Source organism: Equus caballus, chromosome 9 (assembly GCF_041296265.1).
Source record: "Equus caballus isolate H_3958 breed thoroughbred chromosome 9, TB-T2T, whole genome shotgun sequence".
NCBI lineage: Eukaryota > Metazoa > Chordata > Mammalia > Perissodactyla > Equidae > Equus > Equus caballus.
The window spans coordinates 60,874,637-60,900,798 of record NC_091692.1 but is presented as its reverse complement, the minus strand read 5'-3'; the positions used below and the strand labels follow the sequence as shown (position 1 = coordinate 60,900,798).

Sequence of the window (26,162 nt, the reverse complement as noted above, 5' to 3'; positions counted from 1 at the left end):
TCTCGACTGGTTGGAGAAAAGGGAATAGGAAAAAAGAAGTGAGGGATAAGGTCAGATGATAGATCTAGATTGTGGCCAGCCCTGCTTTACTAAGCTAAGTCATTGTGCTTCATTCAGGAATTAGTGGGTAGCCACTGAAGCCTTCTGTCTAGGCAAGCGATGTGTTGAAAGGATGGTCTTAAGAGTGGAGTTTGGAGGTGGGAGGACAACTGCAATAGTCAGGCTGAGAGGTAAAGTGGGCCAGAAAAATGGGGGGGAGGAAGCAATGGGCTTAGCCCAAAATCACTATCCCTTCGCCTGGAGCCCAAGGTATTTTTATATTCCTTATCAATTTGGAAATTTTCTTTCCCTCTTTTCTATTAAGTTTCTCTTACTGACTCACTTCCTTTACCATCTTTTCCATTAAGGCTTTTCATTCTCCTTAGCCTACTTAACTGGTGCCTAATATCTTCCACTGGGGGAAAAAAGTCAAATAGGAACCGCTCTTGTTCGAACTTTTCAATGGGAACTGAACCTAAGTAATAAGGCAGGTTGTACAGTGGCCACACTTGTTGGAAGATCCCAAGGGGCTACATTTTCTTTTTCTCCAGCAGACCCCCCCAGTGCTGCAGTGGCAGCCAGACTAAATTTGTAGTTTTTCCACTGAAGATCTCAAATGGGAGCATATACAGCTTTCCATTCATTTTTTTTCAATACAAAATAAAACTAAATTACTCATCAGGGGATTTGGGATCAGCTCTCAGGACCACCCACAGACAGATCCAAAGAGAGAATTCCTGATTTGATATATTACAAAGGAAAGAAAAACAAGATGAAATCTAGGAAAACAGGGTACAATAAGGAAGAGAAAGTGATGGTTAAGAAATTAAAAAAAATTGTATCTTAAATATAAATGAAGGTACCAGATCCTTTTCTGTTAACTTTATTTCACTACTCATTTTAAAACTGTTATCAAGATTATTTCTACCTATACAACCATAAATTAAAAATTTGTCTTCAGATTCACATGCATTTTTTTGCATTTCATAATAATTTACTGTGCAATAATATGTAATGTTCTAAAAAAGAAACTGAAAATTTAAATAACTTCAAAAAATTTCCCATTCCATTGTATTCTTTGTAGAAATTTTAGGAGTTCTAAAAAATAAACATGCAATCCAAGTGAAATAACTACTGAATATATGTATATATTAATATACATTAATATTTATCTGTTATGCATTACCATACATATTAAAGCTTAGGCACCATATTTATTTTTTAAATTTCTAAAATTATCACTATATCCCAAGAGCCCAGTGCATAGGAGGCATTCAATACTTGTTGAATAAATGAATTAGGATTATTAAAAATTAACCCAAAGTTGATATTCAAAAATTTCAGTGGTTGTATTTCTGCAGAAAATAGCATAAAATGAGTATCAAATCCAAATATTTAGGAACAATTCCTATTTTGAATGATCTTTCAACACAGGAGATTTGCTTTATTTATGCAGATAATGATACTAAATTAAACTACAAATTAATGTAATCCCTTAGAGCCATAATTCAGACATTGCAATATTGATATTAAGGCATAAAGCAGACCTCAAATGATATACTAGGTAACCATCATGAGTGCAAATTCAGTTAAAATATTAAAAAAAAATTCTTGTCTATCTGGAAAGCTATAGACCAAATTAAACAGATCAAAGTTAAACTGCTATTTTGGAATGCATAATTGGAACTGATAGTACATTTTATACCAATAAATTAACATAAAAATAAAATGAAATATGTCATCATGATTGTTTTTTCAAAGCAGTTGAATTTCAGGATGTTCAGAGTATCTGAAATAATGTAAAAAGCAAGTAGAAAAATCTCTAGATAATGGCCAATGCTTGGTGTCACCTTGATTCACTTCTGGATCTCTTAGGACCCTACATATCCTTTCACATTTATAGAATACAATCTTGCACCTAAAAGAATGGTAAAGTGGAAAAAATCAAACAATTATTTTCTAGTGGATAACTTGGACTCTTTGATGCAGCGTATTCTGAAAGAAAAAAGGAGAAAGAGAAAGAAAGCTTTCCAAATCAATCTTTCAGGAGGTGATAGAATGGAGGCTTTACTGTCATCACACAAGTGTCGGGCAGTTTATTCATCCACAAAATATGCATGCTTGTAGGTTTCCCCTCAAGACTGTGTGAATTCAATGAAGGCCACAAATACTGCACAGTCAGCATAAAACAACCTCTTAGAAAAGAAGGAAACCTGGCGCACTTACAAAGTGTTAGTTAGAAGGAAAATTGTAGCTGGAGAGTAATCCTTGTATCAAAAATCTTAGTTTCAGATATTCATTAACTCATCAATTCTACATAGGAATTTATTCCAAGGCAATAATTATAGATATGTGCAAAGATTCACCTAGATGTATGCTTATTCCAGCACTGATTTAGTAGTGAAAATTTGGCATTACCAGGATATTGGTCAAATAAAATACAGTAAAACAATAAGAGCTATCAGTTATTATACATACACTCTGTGCCAAGCACTGGGCTAAGTGCTTTTTATATATTTCCTTGTTTATTCCTTACAACAATCTTACAAGCTAGATACTTTTGTGTCATTTTATAGATGAAAAAACTGAGTTACAGAGAGGTTGAGTGACCTGTTCAGGGCTATGGTGCTGGGGAGGGCAAGGTATAAGTTTTGAACTGAGGTCTGTTTACTCAGACCCTCTATTCTTAACCACACTTATACTGTAAAATCCTCTCAAGCCACTGAAAAAAAATCCCGGGACAAAAAAGCGTTAACAGTATTAGTTAGCAATAGATTAACTAAAAAAAAAAGCAGACTACAAAAAGATACGTAGGTATATATCCCAACTTTTGTACAATGAACAAAAAGTATATATGCCTATTCTTAAGGGAGAAAATGGCTAGAAATATGCCAGAATGCTAACAGCGGTTATCTTCGGGTTACAGATTATGTGTTTTGTTTCCTTTTTGTGTGTAAGTTTTGTGTGCTTTTATGTAATTTCCAAATTTCATACTATAAATATGTATTATTTTGCAATCAGGTAAAAATTAATATTACTAAAATGAGAAGTATCTAATAGAAGACATACAGCACTTGCTTTTCAAATAAAAAGAAATACATTTCTGTTTTAAAAACTCAAATTCAGTCTGCTGCATGAAATCTCCCCATATGTCCCAGGCAGTGGCACAGCTTTCCCATGTGCATTGCTGGCACATTCCTAAAAGGGGGACAGATCCTCAGTTCGTCTCTGTAGCCTCACCGCTCCTTGCACAGGATCTGGCTTGCTATATTACTTATTCACATGATTCTTGGAGCAGTTTAATGTAATTATTTGAGACTTTTTCCTAGGGCAATAATTTTTTTTTTCAATTTAGCAAATATTTTTAGGGTCTACATCTATTAAATGTTTACCATAAGCCAACTAACGATACTACACATAGTGGATATAGAGACAACTGGGACACATTACTTGCACTGAAAATTCTCACAACATAGTGGAAGAAACAGATATTTAACAAGAAAGTTATACTGCAAAATTTTATGAGAGGAAGAAAAAAACTGTTGTAGGACTCCAGACGTATTCTGCTTAGGGAAGTTAAAAGATTGACCAGAGGACATATTTTACTTATTCCCAAAAAATAACATGAAAAAAGGCACATTGAAATAGAGTAAAAGACATAGGGGACTGTGATTTCTGATAAAAGCAGGTGACAGCCTAACTTGGAGTCATTCTTTCCGTACAAAATTAATGTCTACAAAGCACACTGATTCCATTACAAAGACAAGTCGTAGCAGCAAGCTCTGGCTTCAAATCATTTGTGCAAATAGCTTCTCATCAACGTAATTTGGAAGATTAACTTTATATTATGAACGCATTAGCTTACATGATTCTAATAGCTTTGATCATAACCCAAATGGAACTTATTGAATTTTGATCCTGGCAAGGAAAGAGTCATACTGCAATAAAACCACTGTTTCGGATGTCAGATCTTGGTCTTGGGGAGCCAAGAGCCATATGTATAGATTCTTAGGGATGAGGAGAGGTGAGAGTTAGGGAGGGGACCTGCCCTAGACAGAGTGGTACAGAAAGGGAGGTTGAAGAGGCAGGGAACTCTTAGGTTAGTACCTGCCATTTCCCTTTGGAGCGTCAATCATCAATAAACAGCAGGGACTGAAGGGTTAAAGACATCAAAACAAAGTATCTGACAATTGTTGGGCTGTTTGAAATAATGCTATTCACTACCTCTCTGGTCTTTCTACATCTATTCAGAGATAATAGCTTGTAGGAAACAAAAGATTCCAGCAGCAGCCACTGTTTTTTTATGAGTGGTCATCACAAGACAAACATCATAGATGAACTTTCTTCAGGAAAAACAAACAACAAAAACAGTAGCTGTGAACAAAAGAAACTAGTTTTCTTGGATTTTGACAGTTTGGGATAGCCGAGAAGCATGAAAGGATGCAGGAGAAGCTTTCACCTCTGTATCATTGAGAAATATTAGGAAATGCCAGCTAAAAAATGGGAAGTGAAATAGGAACTGACTTTATCATCCTGCCCGGTAGCTGGGGATACGAGAATAAAAATCTCACCATTCCTCAAGTGATAATAGAGTCTAACCAAGGGCAATCCTTGTAATATAATCATTAATAAACAGCAAAAATGATATGAAAATGAGCCATGAGACCTATGAAAAAACACTGCAAAGAAAAGGAAAGAGAATATCATGTTAAAAAAAGAGGGAAAGTGGGGCTGGCCCCGTGGCCGAGTGGTTAAGTTCGCGCGCTCCGCTGCAGGCGGCCCAGTGTTTCGGCGGTTCGAATCCTGGGTGCGGACATGGCACTGCTCGTCAGACCACGCTGAGGCAGCGTCCCACATGCCACAACTAGAGGAACCCACAACGAAGAATACACAACTATGTACCGGGGGGCTTTGGAGAGAAAAAGGAAAAAATAAAATCTTTAAAAAAAAAAAAAAAAAAAAAAAGAGGGAAAGAAGCGCTGGCCCTGTGGCCGAGTGGTTAAGCTTGCGTGCTCCGCTGCAGGTGGCCCAGTGTTTCATTGGTTCGAATCCTGGGCGCAGACATGGCACTGCTCATCAAACCATGCTGAGGCAGCGTCCCATATGCCACAACTAGAAGGACCCACAACTAAGAGTATACAACTATGTACCGGGGGGCTTTGGGGAGAAAAAGGAAAAAAATAAAATCTTTAAAAAAAAAAAAAAGGGGAAGAAGAGACTAGTTAATGTAAGCACACTGTTGCAGAATTCAGGAAAAAAGTCTCAGGAAAGTTTTTCATTTTCTCTAAAAATACATGATTTCTATAAAACTGTAGAAAAATATAGAGAGGAAAGAACAGTCTGCTATAAACAGAAAACAGCCTGAGGTTAAAAAAAACTAGATGATAGAAAAAGGGAATTAGATAAGAAATAAATGCAAAGAAACTGAAAATGCATTGGCAGAATAGCAATCTACACTGATGGAAATAGAGCAAGTATGAATAACTGTTACAGGATAAAAACTTGAAAACCTTTACAATTATGCAGAACAAAAAGACAACTAGATGAAGAAACATGGGAGAAAATGTCATAGGTATGAAAGAAAAACAACATACATATAATCAATATAAAAAAGAAACAATGTCATTCATATCTTATAAGTGTTCATAGTTTTAAAACAGTGCATTGTGTCTTTTCACCATATAGTTTATGATACATCATTTGAATTTCTATGGGCAAACTGGATGTTGAATCTTACACATTTCTAGCAAAGATTAAGGCTTAAAATGTTTCAATATATCTATAATCAAGTCATAGAATCATTTTAAAATTAAAAAAGATTTATTTTTCATAAATAACTATGAACAGACATCTGAAGTCAAGAATTAATTTATGGTTTTTCACTGTTCAGGCATTAGTCTCTGTTCAATCTCTGGCTGAAATTTACATACTTAGAGAAAAATAATTTAAAAAGAAGCAAGAGTAGTATGAAGAGTATGGCACTTTTGACTTACACATTATCTACAAAACAATGGGATGCTTAATAGGTATTCTTTGCTAAAAAATTATCTAAATCTAAATTATCTAAATTAGGGAAAAATAATTTACTTCACAAAAGTTTTTGCAGAAAGATTTAATGAGCAAATTCTCTCATATATTAAAACATATAATTTTATGCATAACTTTTTTGGAACATATCAATCACGAAATCAGATATAAATGCATACAGCAAAAAAAGTATGAAATGATATATAGGCTTGTTTTAAAGAGATCATTTCACTACTACACATATCTATTATTTTCATGCTTCTAAAGGGTGTGGGCTTACCTATATTTAAATGACACGTGGCTGAAAAAACATGAGCTGTGATATTAACAGCTGCCTTACGTCTAGAATTGTGTAACAGTCTTTGGGACTGTTCACCTTTGATACTATCACCAAGAGTTGAAAAGTGAAAATTCAGAGAGATTTGATATGTATGTGTATGTGTGTGTATAGAAAAGGATGGTCTGTCTATAAAATATGAAATAATTCATATTTCTTTTTAAATAATTAAGTAAGATAAATAAAAACTTTAACTGCTTAATTGAGTTCCACTAACAGCCAGGAGACTTTGGTGCTGTGTAGACACACTCTCCTGACAGCATGATAGTCCATGGTCATCATGTTTTTGGTTGGACCCAACTCTTCAATGGAAGAGATAAAAGTATGTTGGATGGAAATAATAAAGCAACTGGAGACACTCTTTGATAGTCATTCAGATTTGGAAAAATATTCTGAGTTTGTAAGCCAAATTGTCAGGTTTTGTTTGTTTGAAAAACAATTTTGACTAAACACAAATATAAATAATAGAGAAACCTAACCAAAGTTTGAATAAAATTTTTTTTTAAATTGTTCTCACATGTAACGTTCATCATTGAGCAAAATTTAGTTGAATGTAAAACAGAAGACACGCCAACACGTATCCTAAGAAGAAATCAAATAGTTTTATGCAATCTTTAATTTATTTTTAGTCATTATGGCAATTTAGACAATTATAATTGTTATCCCTAATTTTTAATTAGAAAAAAAGAAGTCAACAGATAGATATAAAAGAAATCCACAATTTTTACAGTTATTTATTTTCATTTAACTAAACTGCCTTGCCATACTAAGAAAACATTTTTGTAAAGGTTAAATAAAGTATTTCATGGCAACCGCTGCTTCTTAGGGCCTGTATAACAAGAAACATGACCCAGCCAAAGTTGTGCAAGTTGGTTTTCTTTCCCAGTAAGGGAATGTGGTATCTAAGACCTTGTCCTAACTCATTTTATCCCCAAGTGTAAGTCAAGCAAGTCAAATATGAACTAATGCCTGAAGGGAAGTCCCTGACTCCAAAAGTATGGATTATTTCACATTTATCTTAAAATCTGCTCTCAGAGTTCTTAAAATTCACTAACTTGGCAAGTGAGGAATTATCATGAGAAATGAAATAATTTCATAACTATGAAGTCATCCAACATTCCATGCATCTGACACTCATTGGGCTTGGCCATGTCTTGGGCATTATTCTGACCTTTAGATAATAAGTTCTTCAATATCCTGTTCAGCATGGAAATAATTTAAAAAGTGCCACAGTATAATAGGTATGCCATTGTCTTTAATAGAGCTAATGCTTTTGTTTCACAGACTTGCGGTAATAGGTTATGATTAAAGATAATCACATTATGTACACTGAAATCTTTATAACATTCTTAATCAGTATTTCCCATTACTTAAAAATGGCAAAATACCATGCTTTAATGGTCCAGCTGCATTCTCTTTCTCCAAGTACTCCGTATTAAAAATCACATTTAAAATTAGTTCAGTAAAGGACCTTTATGTTTAGACATCAAGAATTCACATTTGCAAAGCACTGGCTTGTGAAAAGCTTTTGAGTGTCTTGTAAAAAGCTTAAGGAATCTTCAGTATATTTTCCTCCAAAGCTATATTCCAATATCTAAAATTTATTGCCAGAGGAGGGACAGAGAGACCATTAGCAGCACCAGCAGCATTCCTCTGGGTGCTTCATAGCTGAAATAATCCCCAGTCACTCCCTTTCATTCAGGTTTGTAGAAAACTCCAGAAATCAGCCCTGGGACTGGGTAAAGTGCTCTATCACAATCCTTTCTTTGCCATTTCTTGTGAAAGACTTAAAAAGTCTTAACCAGGTCACATTGCAAACTGTTTTTAAAAAGAAATTTTGCAATATACAGGAAAAAGAAAACTCAATTCCAAACTTCTGCCTCTCATTTAAATAGAGAAAACGTATTTCCCAACAGAAAATGAAGAAATTCCAAATATGCTCTATCCACTAGATACTTAATGACCGAAACTGTTAGGGCCCCATTTACTTCTACTGGTGACTTTATAAGGCACTATAAGCTTCCTCAGAGAATGCTAAGTTTCTTGGAATCTCTCACGAAACTAAAAATATTTTAAAAGAGAAAGGTAAAGGGACCAAGTCTACAGTCTACTATTTTGCTGTTTCAATTACTGCTTAAAACTGAAATAACAATGCAGTTAATAGAGACTGGACAGTAGGTCCTGGGTATTCAAATGGAGTCAGTGTTTACAGAATATTTTGGATTAAAAATCCTTGCCAGATGGTCCCAAGAACTGTTTACCTCACTGTTGACTTTAGCTATCTTAATGTCAGCAACAATAAAAGAAGCTTGTTATTGCCACTGGGGAGCAAAGACATACAATCCTTCCTCCCCAAATGGAATTGCTAGTTGCAGACAGCTGTGATCTACACAATACTAAGGGTGATATTGTTGGTTTCTGGGAATGTATTTTCATGATTAAAGAAAGAGACAGTATATGGCAAACTTAACTTCAATGATGTCTACTTTTTTTTTTTTGAGGAAGATTAACCCTACGCTAACTGTTGCCAATTCTCCTCTTTCTGCTGAGGAAGACTGGTCCTGAGCTAACATCCGTGCCCATCTTACTCTACTTTCTATGTGGGATGCTTACCACAGCATGGCCTGTCAAGTGGTGCCATGTCTGCACCCGGGATCCGAACTGGTGAACCCCAGGCCGCGGAAGTGGAACGTGTGCATTTAACTGCTGCACCACTGGGCCGGCCCCGATGTCTACTTTAAATCAATAATATTTGGTAATTGTATGATGTACTTTCAGTTTATGATAGTAAGAATTTTTCACAGTTAAACAAGTGTGAAGAGTTGGACACACATCTGGATCTGAAAGTTGGTCTCATGTGAAGTATACTGCTAATCCCATCTTGTAGCATTCTCCTATTTTATAACAGTTTTCATTAGAGGCCATCAGGCGGCCAAAGGCGTGGAGAGATGGAGGCCAGAAGCTACTCTTAATTAAGATGCCAACTGTATTGACAGTATACTGAAAAATACATTTTTGAGATCAGAGGACCTTTTTCTGTGTCTATATAGTATACACAATAACATCCAACATCATGCAGAGAATACTGTTTATAATTTCCATATTATTAAAATAATTAAGTTTTTAAATTTATCTTCTTGAGAAATGCCAGAAACGTTACGAGAAATCTCAACATTTACTCAGTGAACATTTATCAAATGCCTATTATGAATAAGATGCAGGATTAGGGGCTGGCCCGGTGGCGCAGTGGTTAAGTGCGCACGTTCCGCTTCTCGGCGGCCTGGGGTTCGCTGGTTTGGATCTTGGGTGTGGACATGGCACTGCTTGGCACGCCATGCTTTGGTAGGCGTCCCACATAGAAAGTAGAGGAAGATGGGCACGGATGTTAGCTCAGGGCCAGGCTTCCTCAGGAAAAAAGAGGAGGACTGGCAGTAGTTAGCTCAGGGCTAATCTTCCTCAAAAGAAAAAAAAAAGATACAGGACTAGACATGGTAGAAAACTACTTGTTTAAAATCCCCTACTCTTTTTTCTTCCTTTTACTTTCAGCAAATACCCACTACAGCCTCATCTACATTCACACTCATCCTCTTTCTTTCTCTCCTATCTCAAAGAACGAGGTTGCAAATGGCCACAAATTATCTCAGCAACTCTCACCAAGAGGTAAAATCTAGTTTCTTATCCTTTCTGGGCTAGCCTACGGGAGAAGTCGCATGGAAGAGAACCAAGAGTACCCTGGCCAACAGCCTGGCAGCTACCAAATATGTAGGTGAGGCCATCTTGGACCACTCAGCCCCAGCCTCAAGAGTGAGCCCAGCTGGGTCTGCCAGAAGAACCTCCTAACTGAGAGCACCTGCATCTCTGACCAACAGAGTCATGAGCTAATAATTTTTTTTTTTTAAGTCATCAACTTTTGGGGTAGTTTGTTAAGCAGCAATAGATATCTGGTATAAACCTCTTCTCATTCAGGGTCAATGCTTCTACCTGCAATCTGGATTCCTTTCTCTTCTCCCCTTCTAAGATCCTATGCCATTAATCATTATTCCTCCCCTCTGCATCATTATCTCTGCTACTTATTTCTTCTCATATATAAACATGTCTACGTTTCTTCCATTTAAAACCCTTGCTAGACCCTGCAGCTTTCTCTAGCTAACATCCAATCAAGATTCAAAAAGTAAAATTCATGTTCATTTTCTCCATTTCCTCACCTCCCATTCATTTTTCAACTCACTTCAATCTGGCTTCTATCCCTGTCTTGCCCCCCAAAATGCTTTCCTTGAGGTATCAGTGAACTCTCAATTGCCAAATACAATGTTCTCTTCAGTTCTTGTCTCACTCAATCTTCTTAAGGCATCTGACATCACTGATCATTCTGTCCCTCTAGATATACTCCTTTCTTGGCTTTTAGAACACTATTATGTCCTAGTTTTCCTGCTGTGTGTTAGTTTTCCTCATAACTCTTATTCCTCTTCAACAGATCCCATTCCTCAGCCTAACCCCTAAATTCTAACTATTAGTCCTTATGGTAGCCTGCCTTCAAGGTAGCCCCAATGATTTTGCCTCCCGTTCTCTGTGCCTTTGTGTAGTTCCCTCCCACACTGAATAGGGCTTATCTGTGTAACCACTAGGATATTACAGACATGACAGTGAATGACTTCTAAGCCTAGGTAATGAAAGACACTGTGGCTTCTGTCTTATGCTATCTTGGGTCACTTGATCTGGGGGAAGCCAGCTGCTATGTCACGAGAATACTCAAACAACTCTATGAAGAGATCTTTGTAGCAAGGAGCTGAGGCCTCCTGCCAAGAGCCACGTGAGTGAACCATTTTGTAAATGGATCTTCCAGCTCAGTCAGGCCTTTACAGCTCCAACTGATGTCTTTACCACAGCCTTATCAAAGACTCTGAGCTACAGCCACCCAGTTAAACCACTCCTGAAATTCCTGGCTAATGAAACTGAGATAATAAATGTTTGTTGTTTTATCTACTCAAGTTTTGGGGTAATTTGTTAATCAGCAATATGTAATTAACAGAGATTTTGCTATCTGCAAGTGGGATGCTACTGTAACAAAAGCCTAAAATGTGGGAGGGGCTTTTGAGCAGACAACTGGGCAGGAGACTTGAGGAGAGTGTTAGTGAATGTCTAAGGTGCTTCAAAAGATAATAATAGAAACTTAGATGGCCTTAGATGAGGCTGCCAGTGAGAAGTGAGGAAAATGTTACTGGAAACTGGAAGAAAGGGGATCCTTGTTAAGTAGTAGCAGAGAGTTTAGCAACACTATAACCTCTGTTATAGTAACATGGAAAGTAGAAAATGTGCCTAATAAACTATGTGATTTAGCTAAGGAGATTTCCAGGCAGTGTTGATGTGCTTCCTGGCTTCTATCTGCTGCTTATATTAAAGTCCAAGATGCGCGCTATAAGATTAAGGAAGGATTTTTAGACAAAAAGGAGCCAGGACTTGCTAGTTTTGAAAATTCCTAGCCTTTCAGATGGCAAATGATGCTAAAATCAAGAAATGGATTTCAGGCAAAGATCAAATCCAAGAGATAGCCAGGAAAGCTGGGTTTAGGGATGAACCTAGGGATGTGGCTGTAAAATCTTTTGTAAAGATCTCAGAAAGATCTAAGCTGGTGTCTCAGTAAACTATTCAAACAACAGGGCTTCTAAGACATTTAAGGGTGATGTCCCTCAGCAGTGTCAGCAGAATCCCAAAGAAGAGAAGGAATTATCTTGAAGATGTACATGGGTGTGATTTTGTCTACTGTAGTGAACCTCAATAAGACTAACGAGAGATCCACAAAGTTGTTTAAAGAGTTACATTGGCAGAAACACTGCCAACTTATACTGAAAGAGACAAAGATAGCACAAAATGTAGATGCCTTTGGACCTTCAAAATTCTACTGGTAGAAAGCAAGCTGAGAAAACTATAAAGTGCAAACAAAGAATACTTTTTATGGAAAAGGATAGATGATTCAGAGGCTTGAACCAAGCGTCCAAAGCCATGAGCCACAGAGAATTATTCCCAAGCAGGAGTATGAATGATTATTAATCAATAAACTTCCAACATTTATCTGATTAGATTTCAGAATTTCTATGGAGCAGTAACTTCTACACGTCTCTCATTTTCTCCTTATGTGAATGAGTGTTCACAGGAGTTATCCTATGCCTGTACCACCATTGTACATTGTTCTGCAGTGAGAGATAACTAATAAAATCTTCTTCTCTTAGCATTCTCTCCTTAGGCATTCTTATCTATTCCTACTGCTACCTAGGCACTGATGATAGGTCAAATTTTTACCTCCAGGCCAGACTATTCTTTTGAGCTCTAGACACTTACATTCAATTTACCTATTCTACATAACCACTTGGATGTCTGATTAGAAAGGGAAAAAGGAGGGAAAGGAATCTTTGGTTATGGAGAGCCAAGTTCTTTACTAGGCACTTTATACATGTTATTTCATGGAATATTCACAATAATCTCTTAATTTTGTGGAAGAGGAAGCTGAAGCTCCAAGTGATTAAGAAACTGTGCAGTCTTACACAGATAACAAACCTTAAGAGTGAAACCCAGGTATTTATGGCTTCAAATTTGTGCTTTTTTCTAATACATCATCCTTCCTGCCCTCCAAAGTTACCTAAAATTCAATGTGTCCAAAATGGAATTTAGGATCACTGTGGTGTGCTCGCACATCCTCCCTTTTGTCTCAAAAACATTGCCCTTCCATTCACTTCCCTGTCTTGGCCAATAGTAACACTATCAACTTGTCCCCTAAGTCTGAAACCTCAGAGTCAAACTAGGCCCTTCTCTTCCATGATCAATAACCAAATCCTGGTGATTACAACCTTCTAAATATCTTCCAAACAGATCTCTCCCAATCTAAACCTCTCAGCACTTTTAAGATTTTGTTCCACTGTCTTCTAGTCTCCATTATATCTAAAGAGCAGTTAGTAGTCATTTAAATCATTGTTTCTCCTATAGTTTTCCTCCGGCTGCTTTCAAGATTTTCTCTTTATCTTTGGTTTTTAATAGTTTCATTATGATGTGTCTGGGTATGAGTTTCCTTGAAACACCTGTTTGGAATCTTCTGAGCTTCTTGGGTCTGAAAATTCCTCCCTTTCACAAAATTTGGGAAGTTTTCTGGGATTATTTACTTTTTTTTGGCTCTATTCTCTCTCTCCCCTCTCATTCTTGGTTTGCAATTACTTATATATTATAGACTATTTGAAATTGTCCCACAGGTCCTTGTGTTCTATGTATTTTGTCTCTGCAGTTCTATTCATTGTGTTTGAACCTTTTTTTCTCTTTCTTCTTCAGATTGGGTGATTTCTATTGATTTATCTTCAAGTTTGCTAACTTTTTTTCTTCTGTCATGTTGTATTACATTTTTACTGCTGAGTAACAAATTACCACAAATTTAGCAGCTTAAAACAACACATGTTTACTATCTCACAGTGCCTGTGGGTCAGGAGTCCAAGCACAGCTTAGCTGGGTCATCTGCTCAGGGTCCCAAAAGACTGCAATTGAGCTGTCAGCTGGGCTGCAGCCTTATCTGGAGGCTCGACTTGGGAAGAATCTACTTCCAAGCTCACTCAGGTTGTTGGCAGAATTTATTGCCCTGTGGCTATATGATGAAGGCTCTGACTTCTTAATGACTGGTGCTGGCAGCCACCTACACGCCCTGGGATTTCCTACAGCTCCCTGTCCTATGGCCCTGTTCATAGGAGGTCACAAGATGGTTATTTGCTTGTTCAAGGACAGTAGGAGTGTATCTGTCTCTCCTCACAAAAGGGTCCAGTCCCTCTTTTAGGGCTTTTACCTGATTAACTTAGGCCCACTCAGGAATTTCTCTCTTTTGATTAACTCATAATCAACTAGATTGGGATCCTAATTACATCTGTAAAATCTCTTTACTTTTACCATAGTTACTTTAAAGTATATGTCTAATAATTCATATGTTAATTATCTTTCCCTTGAAATTCAGTAATTTTTTTTATAGACTTCTGAGATCTGTCAAGTAATTTAGGGTTATATTGTGGACACTGTAAATGTTAAGTTGTGGAGACTGTAGATTCTCTTATAATTGCTCCATAGTGTTAACGTTTCTGACTTAACAGGTAATTAACTTGTTTAGATTCAAACCGAAAACTCTCACACCTGCGTGAGTGGCAGCTCAGATTAGTTCAGTTCTTTAAGCCTTGGGTACAAGCTGCTTTCATTTTGTCTCACGTATATGTGGTTCAGTAATCAGAAGACAGTTGGGCCAAATTTAAACATATTATCTTTCCACTGTCTGGCTTTCCCTTTTCCAAAGTTTTCTTCTACTCTCTAGCAGCCTTGGTTGCTTGAGCTCTTTCCCCTGGTGCCTCGGGCCAGAAAGATGATGGCCACTGCTGCACTGCTACCACTACAGTTGCCCTCAAGGCAAAGCCACAAAAAGTGGGGAATTCACTTGGTGCAGATCACTTACTCAAAGTTTCAATTCTCCAACAAAATCTGCCTGCCTTTGTTCAGTCTCCAGAGGTAGTTGTTTTTGTGTTTTACTCAGAATTTATAGCTGTTATTCACAGAAAGATCAGTTTGTCAGGCATTTACACCACACTATGACTTCTACTCTGTCTTGGGTCAGTTACTATCACCTCTCTCACTCCTGGACTATGCAGCAGTGCCTATGCTACTCTCTGCTTGTATTCTCAATCTCCTCTAGACTGTCTTTTCAACTACATCAAAGAAATCTTTCCAAAATGCAACTGTGATCCTGTGACTCCTCTACTTAAAACCCTTCAGTAGCCAAAAGCTGCCCTATCACATATAGGAATATCTCCTCAAAATGGATTGCCAGGTTATTCAGAACATACCTCCTCCAAACACTGGTGGGCCATAGCGGGCTTGGACTTGTTTATGAAAAAGAATTGCTAAATATTCAGAACTTTTGCAAGCTGGTTGTTAAATCATTGGTAGCTTGAAATCAGCTATGGTGGGAGTATTTACACCAGGATAATTGGCTAACCCTACAAATCAAGGCTTCCCCACCACCACCAAAGAGCCAGTTTACTAGCACACACCACTTCAGCATGGCATGCGATTTTTATGCCTGAGTTATTCTGAACAAAACCTGAATTCCCTTAAACGTGACAAGCTGTTTATCGGTCTATGTATCTATCTACATATGTATCTTTCTCTCTCTCCCCCTGGTTCTGCCTTGTGTGCTTCTTCCACTATTGTCCTCTAGCCCAACTTCTACTCATCCTTCAAACCCAGTCTCTGTGGAAAGCCAACTTTGACCTCTCTAGGTATGTAGTTTAACCTGCCTTTGTGTTACCATTACCTCAAGACAGCATTAAAACTGCTTACCACACCACAAGAGCCCTCAAGGCCTTGTGTACTTTCCCCTGTTGCAGGTCCATAGATGTACTCTACATTGTAGCCAAAGTGGTCAAGTTGTCCTACCATGCCATGTTGTTTCATGCCTCTGTGGCTTTCACATATGTTGGTTCCCTTCTCTGGAACACCACACCTACTCTCACTTCATTGGCCTAACTCTTATTTAAACATTAAAATTCAAAACAAACATCTCTTCCACCGGGAAGCCTTGCCAGATTCCCAACCTCATGTTAGATTTAGAAACATTTTCTTTGAGTTCCATTAAGACTTTGTCCATATCCAGATGGAACTGATTTTACTTCCTGACTCTCTTGCTTTTCTTCCCTATGGCCAGTGTTTTAATTCAGTTACCCATCATTTCTCCCTGTTTTGAACTACTGCAATAATATCCTGATGGATACTGATCATGTCTATGATAATCTGTTACTTTTCTGACTCTCCCATTAGATATAAGTTCCTTAGAAGAATGTACATATTTAATTACACACAGTAGGTCACAATGAATGAACATTTATTGATTAAAAATGAATGGGGGGGGGGGCTGGCCCCGTGGCCGAGTGGTTAAGTTCATATGCTCCGCTGCAGCCGGCCCAGTGTTTTGTTGGTTCGAATCCTGGGTGCGGACATGGCACTGCTCATCAAACGACGCTGAGGCAGTGTCCCACATGCTACAACTAGAAGGACCCACAACGAAGAATATACAACTATGTACCAGGGGGCTTTGGGGAGAAAAAGGAAAAAATAAAATCTTTAAAAAAAAAAATGAATGGGAGGGAAGGAGAGTAAATAAGCAGCTAGAGAGAAATAATGGCAGACAGGAGGGCTTGTGGACTGAGTCAGGCTTTGAATGCCAGATAATTTGGATATATTTAATAGATAATGGAGGAGGCTGTGAAGATTTTTGGACAGGAAAGTGTAATAATTAAAACACTATTTAGGAAAATTACTCGAGATATAGTATGCAAGATAGAGAGGGGCAAAGCTGTAATTAAGAGAATAATTGAGAAAAACTATTGTAATAGTTCATATGATAAGTAAAAAAGATAACCATTCTTGCTATATCATTACACTTGCCACTATTCTACTTAGCATTTCAAATTCCTGTCTTTCAGTCTGTATATAAATTGTTTCAGGGTTTTTACTTAACTTCTTTCCAATTTAATAATCCATATCCCTTATTTTAAAAAGTTGAGAAGTATATAAACATGTAATCAAGTAGAAAAATATCACCTTAACCCACCACTAAGAGGCAACCACTGGTAACATTCTGACATATCTCCTTCTCATATTTTTCTATGCATTTGTTCTTATTGTTAAAATCATTATATATATGTATATATATATATATATATATATATAAAAAATGCTTTTCTAATTGATATGTGGTGGCACTTCCCTTTTCTATGTCAAAATTTAAAGGTCCCATAATAATTCATCTTACACATATGCCAGATTTTACTTAACTATTTCCTTAAAAGTGAGTATATTGGTTTTTAACTTTTTGATAGTATAAATACAATTTTGATAAATATTTTTGTGCATAAACCTTTGTTTTAATTTGGATTGTTTCCTGAGAGTGGATTACTAGTAGGAGATTTACTGGTTCAAAGGCTATGACCATTTTAATAGCTTTGATGCTTCATATCAAATTGCTTTCTAGAAATGAAGGATCAATCCCACTGCACCTTCAGTGCGTAAGAGTGTTGTTTCACTTGCCCTTTCTAAACAAACTGTAACGTGTATGCCATGTGCCATATAACAGCAGAGGCAAATGCTTGACAAATTTATCAGTTTGAACAGTTTTGCCAACACAGAATATTTCCTTGCCTCCATAAGTCTGCTTTTAAATTTTTAAAATTGTGACTGTGGCAAAAGGAATGTGCTGTTTCTCCAGAGACATGTGCACACATGCATTATCTAAATGGATATGGAAAGAGTGGTAACTGAGTAAGAATTACAGTCTAGTTAATGGAACTGACAACTGGCTGGAATTATCATAAGATAGGTAGATACTCAAAACCCGTTACTTTCCCTTTAGACAAGAGGAAAAATGATCAGATCTCACTTAAAACATTTTTACATTAAAAAGAGAACTGGAGAACTTTCTGTTTACATAGGCCCACAACGAGTACAAAAAAAATATTTTACTGTTATGTGGTGAGTACGGGTTGATTATATTAGTGTTAGGTTTAAACTATTACCTGTCATTTCTTAACTTGTGAAACATTTTACCAAGTTTCAAGTGATAGGAATACCACTTAGATCAGAGGGAAAAAATTTTAATATCAAACCTTTAGTCTCTTGAATTTTGTTAATTGAGAGATCTTAAAGCAGGGGTTAGCAAACAATTGCTTGTGGGCCAAATTTGGTGCACTGCTTATTTTTGTATAGCCTGTGAGCTAAGAACGGCTTTTATATGCTTAAATGGCTAAAAGAAATCAAAAGAAGATTACTATTTCATGACATGTGAAAATTACTGAAATTCAAATTTCATTGTCTATAAAGTTATTTTATTTTTATTATTTTTAAAATACAGTGGGAAGTCTTTTTTTAAAAAATTTTTTTTAAAGATTGGCACCTGAGCTAACATCTGTTGCCAGTCTTGTCTTTTTTTTTCCTTCTTCCCAAAGCCCACCAGTACATAGTTGTATATTCTAGCTGTAGATCCTTCTGGTTGTGCTATGTGGGATGCTGTCTCAACACGGCCTGATGAGCAGAGCCATGTCTGCACCCAGGATCTGAACTGGCGAAACCCTGGGCCATCGATGCAGAGTCCAAACTTACCCCCTCGGCCACGGGGCCGGCCCCTGTCTATGAAGTTCTACTGGGACACAGTTGCACTCATTCATGATGGCTGCTTGTGTGCAGAGTGGAACAGCTGTGAGAGAGACTGTAAGTCCCTAAAAGCCTCAAATATCTGCTCTCTGGCCCTACACAGAAAAAGGATGCCAACCTCTGCGTTAAAGGAATGTATGACATATTTTTCTTCACTAAATCTGATTTCTTTAATGACTATTTCCCAGATACTCAGCTGCTCTACAAAATTAATTCTTACCCTGTTACATTTTGCACTTTTAAATATCTGCCATTTTTCACGAGCTTATGGAACTTCCTATTATATCCATTTTGGAGAACTATTTTCTTGTTTTCTATATGGGCTCTGCCTAGAGCCCATTTTCACCTTGCTTGATGATTTGATTACAAAAATTAAGTCACTGGTAGGTAGAATTCTGCAACTCTAAAAAAAATGCATAATCTACGAATTGTACATGCTTTGAGGGTAAAAGCAAATGTAATTCCTTACATACAAGTTAGAGGCATTCCTATTTCAAGCAGTTTAATTAGCCAACAGTGCTCTCTATTAACCAGAAAGTTAACTTGAACAGCCTGTAAACAAATCCTACTAGTTGATGGAAGTGTCACTATGTTTGGTTTGGCTAAATTAAATAAAACTTCCCTGACTCTCCGCTGCACATACTGCCCATATTCTGGGGAAAGATTCCATAAACTCAAATTTCCAGTCTTTAGATTCAACTTCAGATAATGTGAAGCACTTCTTTGAAGACCAGTCCCTTGCTGGTTATTGTTCTCATCCAACCTGATCTTAAGTCTACTGAATTGGAATATTTAAGAACTCTTTGTCGTGGCATATATGACTGTGTAGCTGAATATGTTCAATTATTGCCTAGGAAATAGTTTTGTTCTCCCTTTGTTTGTTTAGGCAAGCAACTGTTGTGGGATATCCAGCATTTGAAGTGATTCTACCTCAGAGCATGTGTTAGAAACTATAAGGAGAGTTTATAACTTTTCAATTCTAAAAGATTTTTCAGCTTTGGATTTCTGGAATTGGTTGTGTCCATGTTTCTTCCCATCCTGTTGGGACTTACTGTTGTTAGCAACCTCCTGTGTGGTTCTAAGATATGTTGACCTCTTTGAAACCTTTCCAGGTGTCATTGCCACTTTCTTGATCTCTGCAATATAAGCTACATTGTTTAGTGGAGTTAAGTTCTATGAACTTTAGAAATCCTCCCTGAGACTATGAATTGACTAACACCCAAGGTAGCATAAACACGCAGACACAAATGTTCCTAAAGCCCAGCCTGCTGGGCAGTGCAGGATATGACTTGGAGTCTGGAAAAAAGAACAGTTTGCTCACTTGTGAGTCTATGACTACCTCCAGGTGCAGTTTGAAGCTAAGTGGCTAGTTTTTTGATCCTTAGATGTAACCTCTCATTAGAACACAGCAGAATTTGCAATTGTGGATACAAGGAATTCCACAAAGACCCTCTGGGCCCATTAAGACTCTGGCTTCAGAAGGTTCTGAAACACACTTCCTTCAGCATATGTAGCTATAGTAAAGAGACACTGTTTTTTACAAATTTGACCTAAGTTTTAGCCTAAAGAATATAATGACTACAGTTCATCTTAAAACTTATATCCAGAGGATGCAATTACAGATTAAAAAGAAAAAAATAAAGTTTAACAGATACCTTTCTTATGTTTCTAGTTTGTCATTAAAATGTTCTTATTGTTTTTGGTAATATAGTTAAGGCTTTGCAAGGGTTCATACTTGGACTCAGAATCTCATATCAGTCTAGGTTTAAATGTGGAGTATTATATTAGTGATTTCTCAGCCCTTCTCTCAAAACCTCATGGGTTGGCTATTCTTACAGACAAATCAAGCTGCCAAAACCTAGGAGAGTTTGACAATGTTGTGGAAATAACACTATATTGAGAATCAGAAGATACAGAATTCAGTCTCAACTCTACCAGTATCTTAGCTTAACATTTCTATTTGTCTCCTTATCTATAAAATATGCACAACAAATAATACAAATCACACAGGGATATTGTGAAAACAAAACTAGTAGTAATACAAAAAGACCTTGAAAAAGTGAAAAAGAGTATAAATATGAAGGGTGTTGTGGTGGCAGTGCTCGTCCATTCTTTCCTGTTGATCTCCTTCCCACTCAGAAACTGTATGTCTACAACATGAAGACTACTGTTCCTCCACACCCCTAAGCCAGCTGTGCTTATGATCACTCTTCCCATCTTGGCTCCAGTGTCCAGGGAATCTTGAGGGTCACTGAGGGCCATGTAGTCTATGCATCTTAAAATGACTGTGAGGGGAGTTAAGCTTCCTCAGCTTTGCTTTCTTTTGCTAAGGTCTTATGTGTGAATGGGTGAGGTGGCTACAGGCACAGTGTATGATTACACCTTAGAGCAGCTTCTCAGAGGTTTCTTTCCTGTCACTAACAGTTCATTGCTGGGAATGCAATTACCATGGACACATTTCAAAGATCTGAAAGGCTATACAAGTATTAATACAGGTTGTCTCTGGGTGGTTGGAATTATAGGTGGTCTTTTTTTTTTTTTTTTTGGTCTGTATATTTGTAGGTTCTCACTTTTGCAATTAAAAAGAAAAAATAACAAAGAAAAACTTAATTTTGAAACAAACAAACAGCCCTTTAACTATGTTAGAAGGGGCATACAACCAAACGACTTAACAACTCTCTAACATGGAAATTTCTCAAGAGGAAAATTAGAAAATAAGGGCAAGTCATTTACTCCAGAAATATGACTGCAATATTATATAAAAGAGAAATTTTTGTAAGAACTTTTATTAAAAAAGGATTTATGTAGTTTTAATGTCCTGTCAGATTAACTAGAATTAAATAAATATACCTAAATAAGAAGAATTGCACTGTATCTACTTTTCCAAATTTTTTACTAATCGTGTGGCAATACGATGGAAAAAGCAAGTAAAAAATCAGAATCTAGCTATGGAAAAAAAAGAAAGACAAGAGGGAGTCTGAGGGTATAACATATTCTGAAGCTGGTCAATAGAGCGGATGGGAAAACTTGTTCTCTAATCTAATGACTTTCTTATAATCACAAGCAGACAGTAGTTTCCTTATTACCCAGAGTTTTAGAAATACATTATTCTTGAGAATACTTCCTAGGATTTCTTTCACTCATTTGAGACCACAACTTTGTATTTAATTCGTATTATTCCTGCCGGGCACATCCCTCTAATCATTCCCATCTAAAGTGACAGGAAAATGGAATTATATTACTTGGAAAACACACATCCTTTGGTATATCTTTTCCCAGTGCTCCTTTGGGCATATCTTGTCATTGTAATCACATCATCACAGATCTTGAGCTGTCCCTGACTTTGAATTTCCAGCAGCTAGTAGTACCTGCCTGGCACAGAGTATGTACACAGAAAAAATCTGAAAAAACGAATGAATAATACCCAACACATAATGCTTACAGTACATCAAGCACTATTCTAGTGCCTTATATGTATTAACTCATTTAGTTGTCACAACCCTAAGAAACAGGTACTATTATCATCCCCATTTTGAAGAGAAACTGAAGCACAGAAAGCAAAGCAAACTTACACAGAGCCAGAATCCAAGCCTATGTACTTGGACTTTAGAGTCCAACCTCATAACCAGCACACCATGTAGCCTCAACAGCACCCAAGCTACACAGGAGAATGTTCCCTTTCAAGAAAGGCATGGGTGCACTGTGTTTCTATCTCTAAACATTTCTGGGTTTCTGTCAGATGTAGCTACACTGTGTGGTTCCTTGGGAGACTTAAAAAGAGAAATAACTGGACACAGGCACACAAATGCAGAATAACTGAATCCCCAATCTTAACAATTGCTGTGTTTGTAAGGCTGTTTCTTTTATACCTGTGGGGATTTGTGCGAGCGCCAGCTGTACTGGTGACCGTGGAGACTCGCCAGCAGAATATTTTCATCAGTATCCACCTGGCCAAACCGCAGTGTCTCCTGTGTGTCATTACAGATCACAAAATGGCTGAAGACCAACTCCTCTACCTCAGGGCATTTGTTCTGAAAGAAAAAGAATATGAAAGCCAATGTGCATCAGATTAATTGCAAGATGTTTGGCAGCTGTCTGCCCAGTGGCGATTGTTACAACAGAGAAACACACTAAAAGATCTGTTGTCATTAGCTCTGGTATACAAACTATTCTATACTTCCAGGATAAGCACAGAAAATACCTTAAAGAGATCTGAAATGTTCCAAGAATATGTTTTGATTTATACTCCTGCAAAATAAATCACACACATGGAAGAGTAAAAGAACAATGAGATCCCTCAAACTTTTAACATTTTAAAATGAATTAACATGCTACAAAGAATGCTGTACTGGGTAGTGCATGTTTTTGAGCAGAGTACTGGAGGCTAGAATTACCATGTTCCCGGTCTTCTAAACTCAACAATCAGGACCAATTACCAAAGCCACAGCTTGTACCCTACAGAAAGTAAGGATCACTTAGGTAATACATCCCCAGATCCCTTAAGGGGGAGGGGGTGTGTGTGTAAATCTGCTCAGGGAGAGATGTAAATAAAACCATAACTTTCCCTCTATTGTTAAGAAGCTGAACACAGAAAACAGATCAACTGCAGAGTCAGTGTAAGCCAAGTTGCAGTTTTCAAGAGAAATAATGTTAGTTGAAAAACGGTTGTTGGTGTCTATTTCAGCTAATAGTCATCAAGCAGCTAATGTCTTCCGTTAATCTGCTAAAGCTCAACAAATTAGTAATACATTCTTGTGTTGATATCTCCTTCTCTACTTAATGGTGTCTCCATCGGCTGCTGTTATATCAAAACACTGGCAAGTGACAGAGCATTTCTGTGCTTACTCTTTTATCACTCTGGTTAGGTTATGACTTAAAAATCGATAAACATATTTGTGGTAAACTAAATGAATAGCTAAATAAACGATTAACTTGAGAATGCAAGAAAAAAAATCTTAATTAGCCAATCAATTGGCAGACAATGGGAGGTAATATGCAAGTGATGCTTCTCCAGTTGGCTTCCACTTGGCTGTGGATCTAAATAATGCAATGCCTCACTCCATTGTTAGCCATTTTACTGAGGGGAGGGAGAATAAAAGGAACTATCACTTATGAGCATGGTAATTTAAGTGATTATGAGGCCTGAAGCCAAGAAGTCTATGGATGAACATACCTAGACCAACACCAGACTTAGAACCTCATCTAGAACAGTTATCTCGGGAGGCAGAATTTGCTTCTAATTTATCAGAAGGCCTCCAAAGTGGGTGGGAAGTGCTCCGTGGTTGAAGTTGGGATAGAGACCTTGAAAGACTTCATTTTTCCAGCATCCCATGAGGACTTCTAAACCCTCTCTCTATCATCCATCTATTCTCGTCAAACCTCTCTATTCTCACAGAGCGGAACCTTGCACGCTAATCACAAGCGTCTCTGGCCAAGTGAGACCAAAGCAATTATAGCCAACAATTACCTGTTGTCTAACATAATCGTCTCTGTTGTGGCTTTTAATCATGAGCTGAATTCAAAACTTGACTGCCGGCAGGTTTTAGAAGTTCTGCCTGATCTGGCCCCTGCCACATCTTGAGCCACTCTCCACCTGCTCACCACACTCCGGCTCTGCCAGCCTTTTTCAGCTCCTCCAATACTACACTGGCCCCTTTCAACTCATCCAATACATCAAACTCTTTCCTGCCTCAGTGCCTTTCCTCTGATTGGACCTCTTTTCATCCATGCCTGACTAATTTCTTTCTACTCTGTTTTCAGTTCACTTCCTCAGAGTAGCCTTCTGAGATCCTCCCCAGACAAGGTTAGGTGCCCCTATTTTATGCTCACATAACACTTTATATTTCACCTTCACAGCACTATCCCTACTGGGACTAAGTAATTATTTATATGATTATGGGTTCAGTATTGTCTCCGTCATTAGACTCTGTGCTGCATAAAGGCAGGAACCAGGTATGTGTTATTTACAACTTGAATCTCCAGTAATCAGCATAATGCCTGATGTGTAACTACTCAATAAACACTTAGGAAATAAATAAATGAGTAAATTTAATTTTTAAAATTATAACTGTAATATATGTTCACAGTAGAAAAATTAGAAAGTACTGAAAGCATGGACTTTATTTTTTAAAAGTCTCTAATTTTACACTGTGAGATAACTGCTATTAAGACATTTTGGTGAATTTTCTTCCAACAATTTTTCTCTTGTGAGTATCCTGCCTGTTCTTATTGTAGTCTATCCTATTGAATTCTATCTTATATATCTTATATATTTAAAGGTTTGTAAACCTTCAATCAAATTGGAGTCACAGCATATAATTAGTTTTGATGAAATTTTTCCATTAGTATTATATAATCAACATAGACTGCTCTTCTTATAAACATTTTTCTCTCCTATAGGTCCAAGAATACAAACGTGAAGAAGGGGATACGATTCCAAACTCCCACTTAGATAGACATCCTGAGATTAAAATTCAGTTTTCATAATGAATTGGGATCAATCTGCTGGTAACACAGAGGTTAAGTTACCAGATGGGGCTTGAGTAGAAAAAAAAATCGTATTACTTTCTTCAACTCTAAAAATTGACCTTTAATAAATGATGAGGGTTTTAGGAAAAAATGTAAATGAAAGAACACAAGGGGGTTGTTTACATTTTTCTGAAGAATACTCAAAGTCCTCAGGGAACTGTTTCCCTCCTGCTCCTTCATCTGTGGAGTTCATTAGAACTGTTGTAAGTTTAAGCATTTCTTGGAATGTCTAAATGTTGCTATACTATAAAAAAATTCATACACATATTATATGACATCATGTAGGCTAAACCTCAGAAAGCTCACTCAGATTTGTAATTAAAGGACGGCTTATTTAAATTTAAGATTCATGCTGAGTGTTGCAATTAAACATATATATCATTTTGGTGTAAGATAAAACACATGAGCATAACCTTGATTTTTAAGTAAAAATTTCCATTAAATGCTATTTTGTCCAAATGTGGGAATGTGACATAGAAATATAAAGCAAACTGTAAGAGCCATCTTGGGTCCTTAATCTGGTTTCACAAAACATTAATCATTTACAAAAGAGAGAAAAAAGTCTATAGCCAGAAAAATCAGACAATGATGAAGGCTCTGTCAATCTTGAACTCGTGACCTAAAGGTGAAAGGCCAAACTGTTTTATGCTTCAACTGTCTGCTCCATTCACACTGAATACAAATGACTTGTCTCAGATGTGAACCCAATAAAAAGTATGTGGAGAACTCAAATAACTTATCCTGCTTATTAAATTCATATTTCTCATTGGGAACAATTTTACTGTATATGAGCATTATACACACAATAAAATCCAAGCTTGGAAAACTAAGCTTCTCCTCTAAAGGGGATAAACCACATTCAGAACATCTTAGAAACAAGAACTTAATAACATTCTGTAAGCCCACTGTAATGTTAAATGTCCTCTAATTTCAAAGTAGTGCATTTTTGTATTTACTTTAGAATACATAGGGTTAGATGCCTACTACATTAAAACTTGGTGGCAAGTACCCTTGA

At 37.1% G+C, this 26,162-nt stretch overlaps 1 protein-coding gene across 6 annotated transcripts in view; it reads right to left on the bottom strand.

Moving 5' to 3' along the window:
• The window catches only part of VPS13B (vacuolar protein sorting 13 homolog B), a 777,539-nt gene that overhangs the window by 62,503 nt on the left and 688,874 nt on the right, over positions 1-26,162 (bottom strand). For all 6 annotated transcript variants that reach the window (XM_005613228.4, XM_070222393.1, XM_023649188.2 and 3 more), the window contains exon 43: positions 22,489-22,650. In XM_005613228.4, coding sequence (XP_005613285.2) covers positions 22,489-22,650 — 162 coding nt within the window. The remainder of the gene's footprint in view (positions 1-22,488; positions 22,651-26,162) is intronic.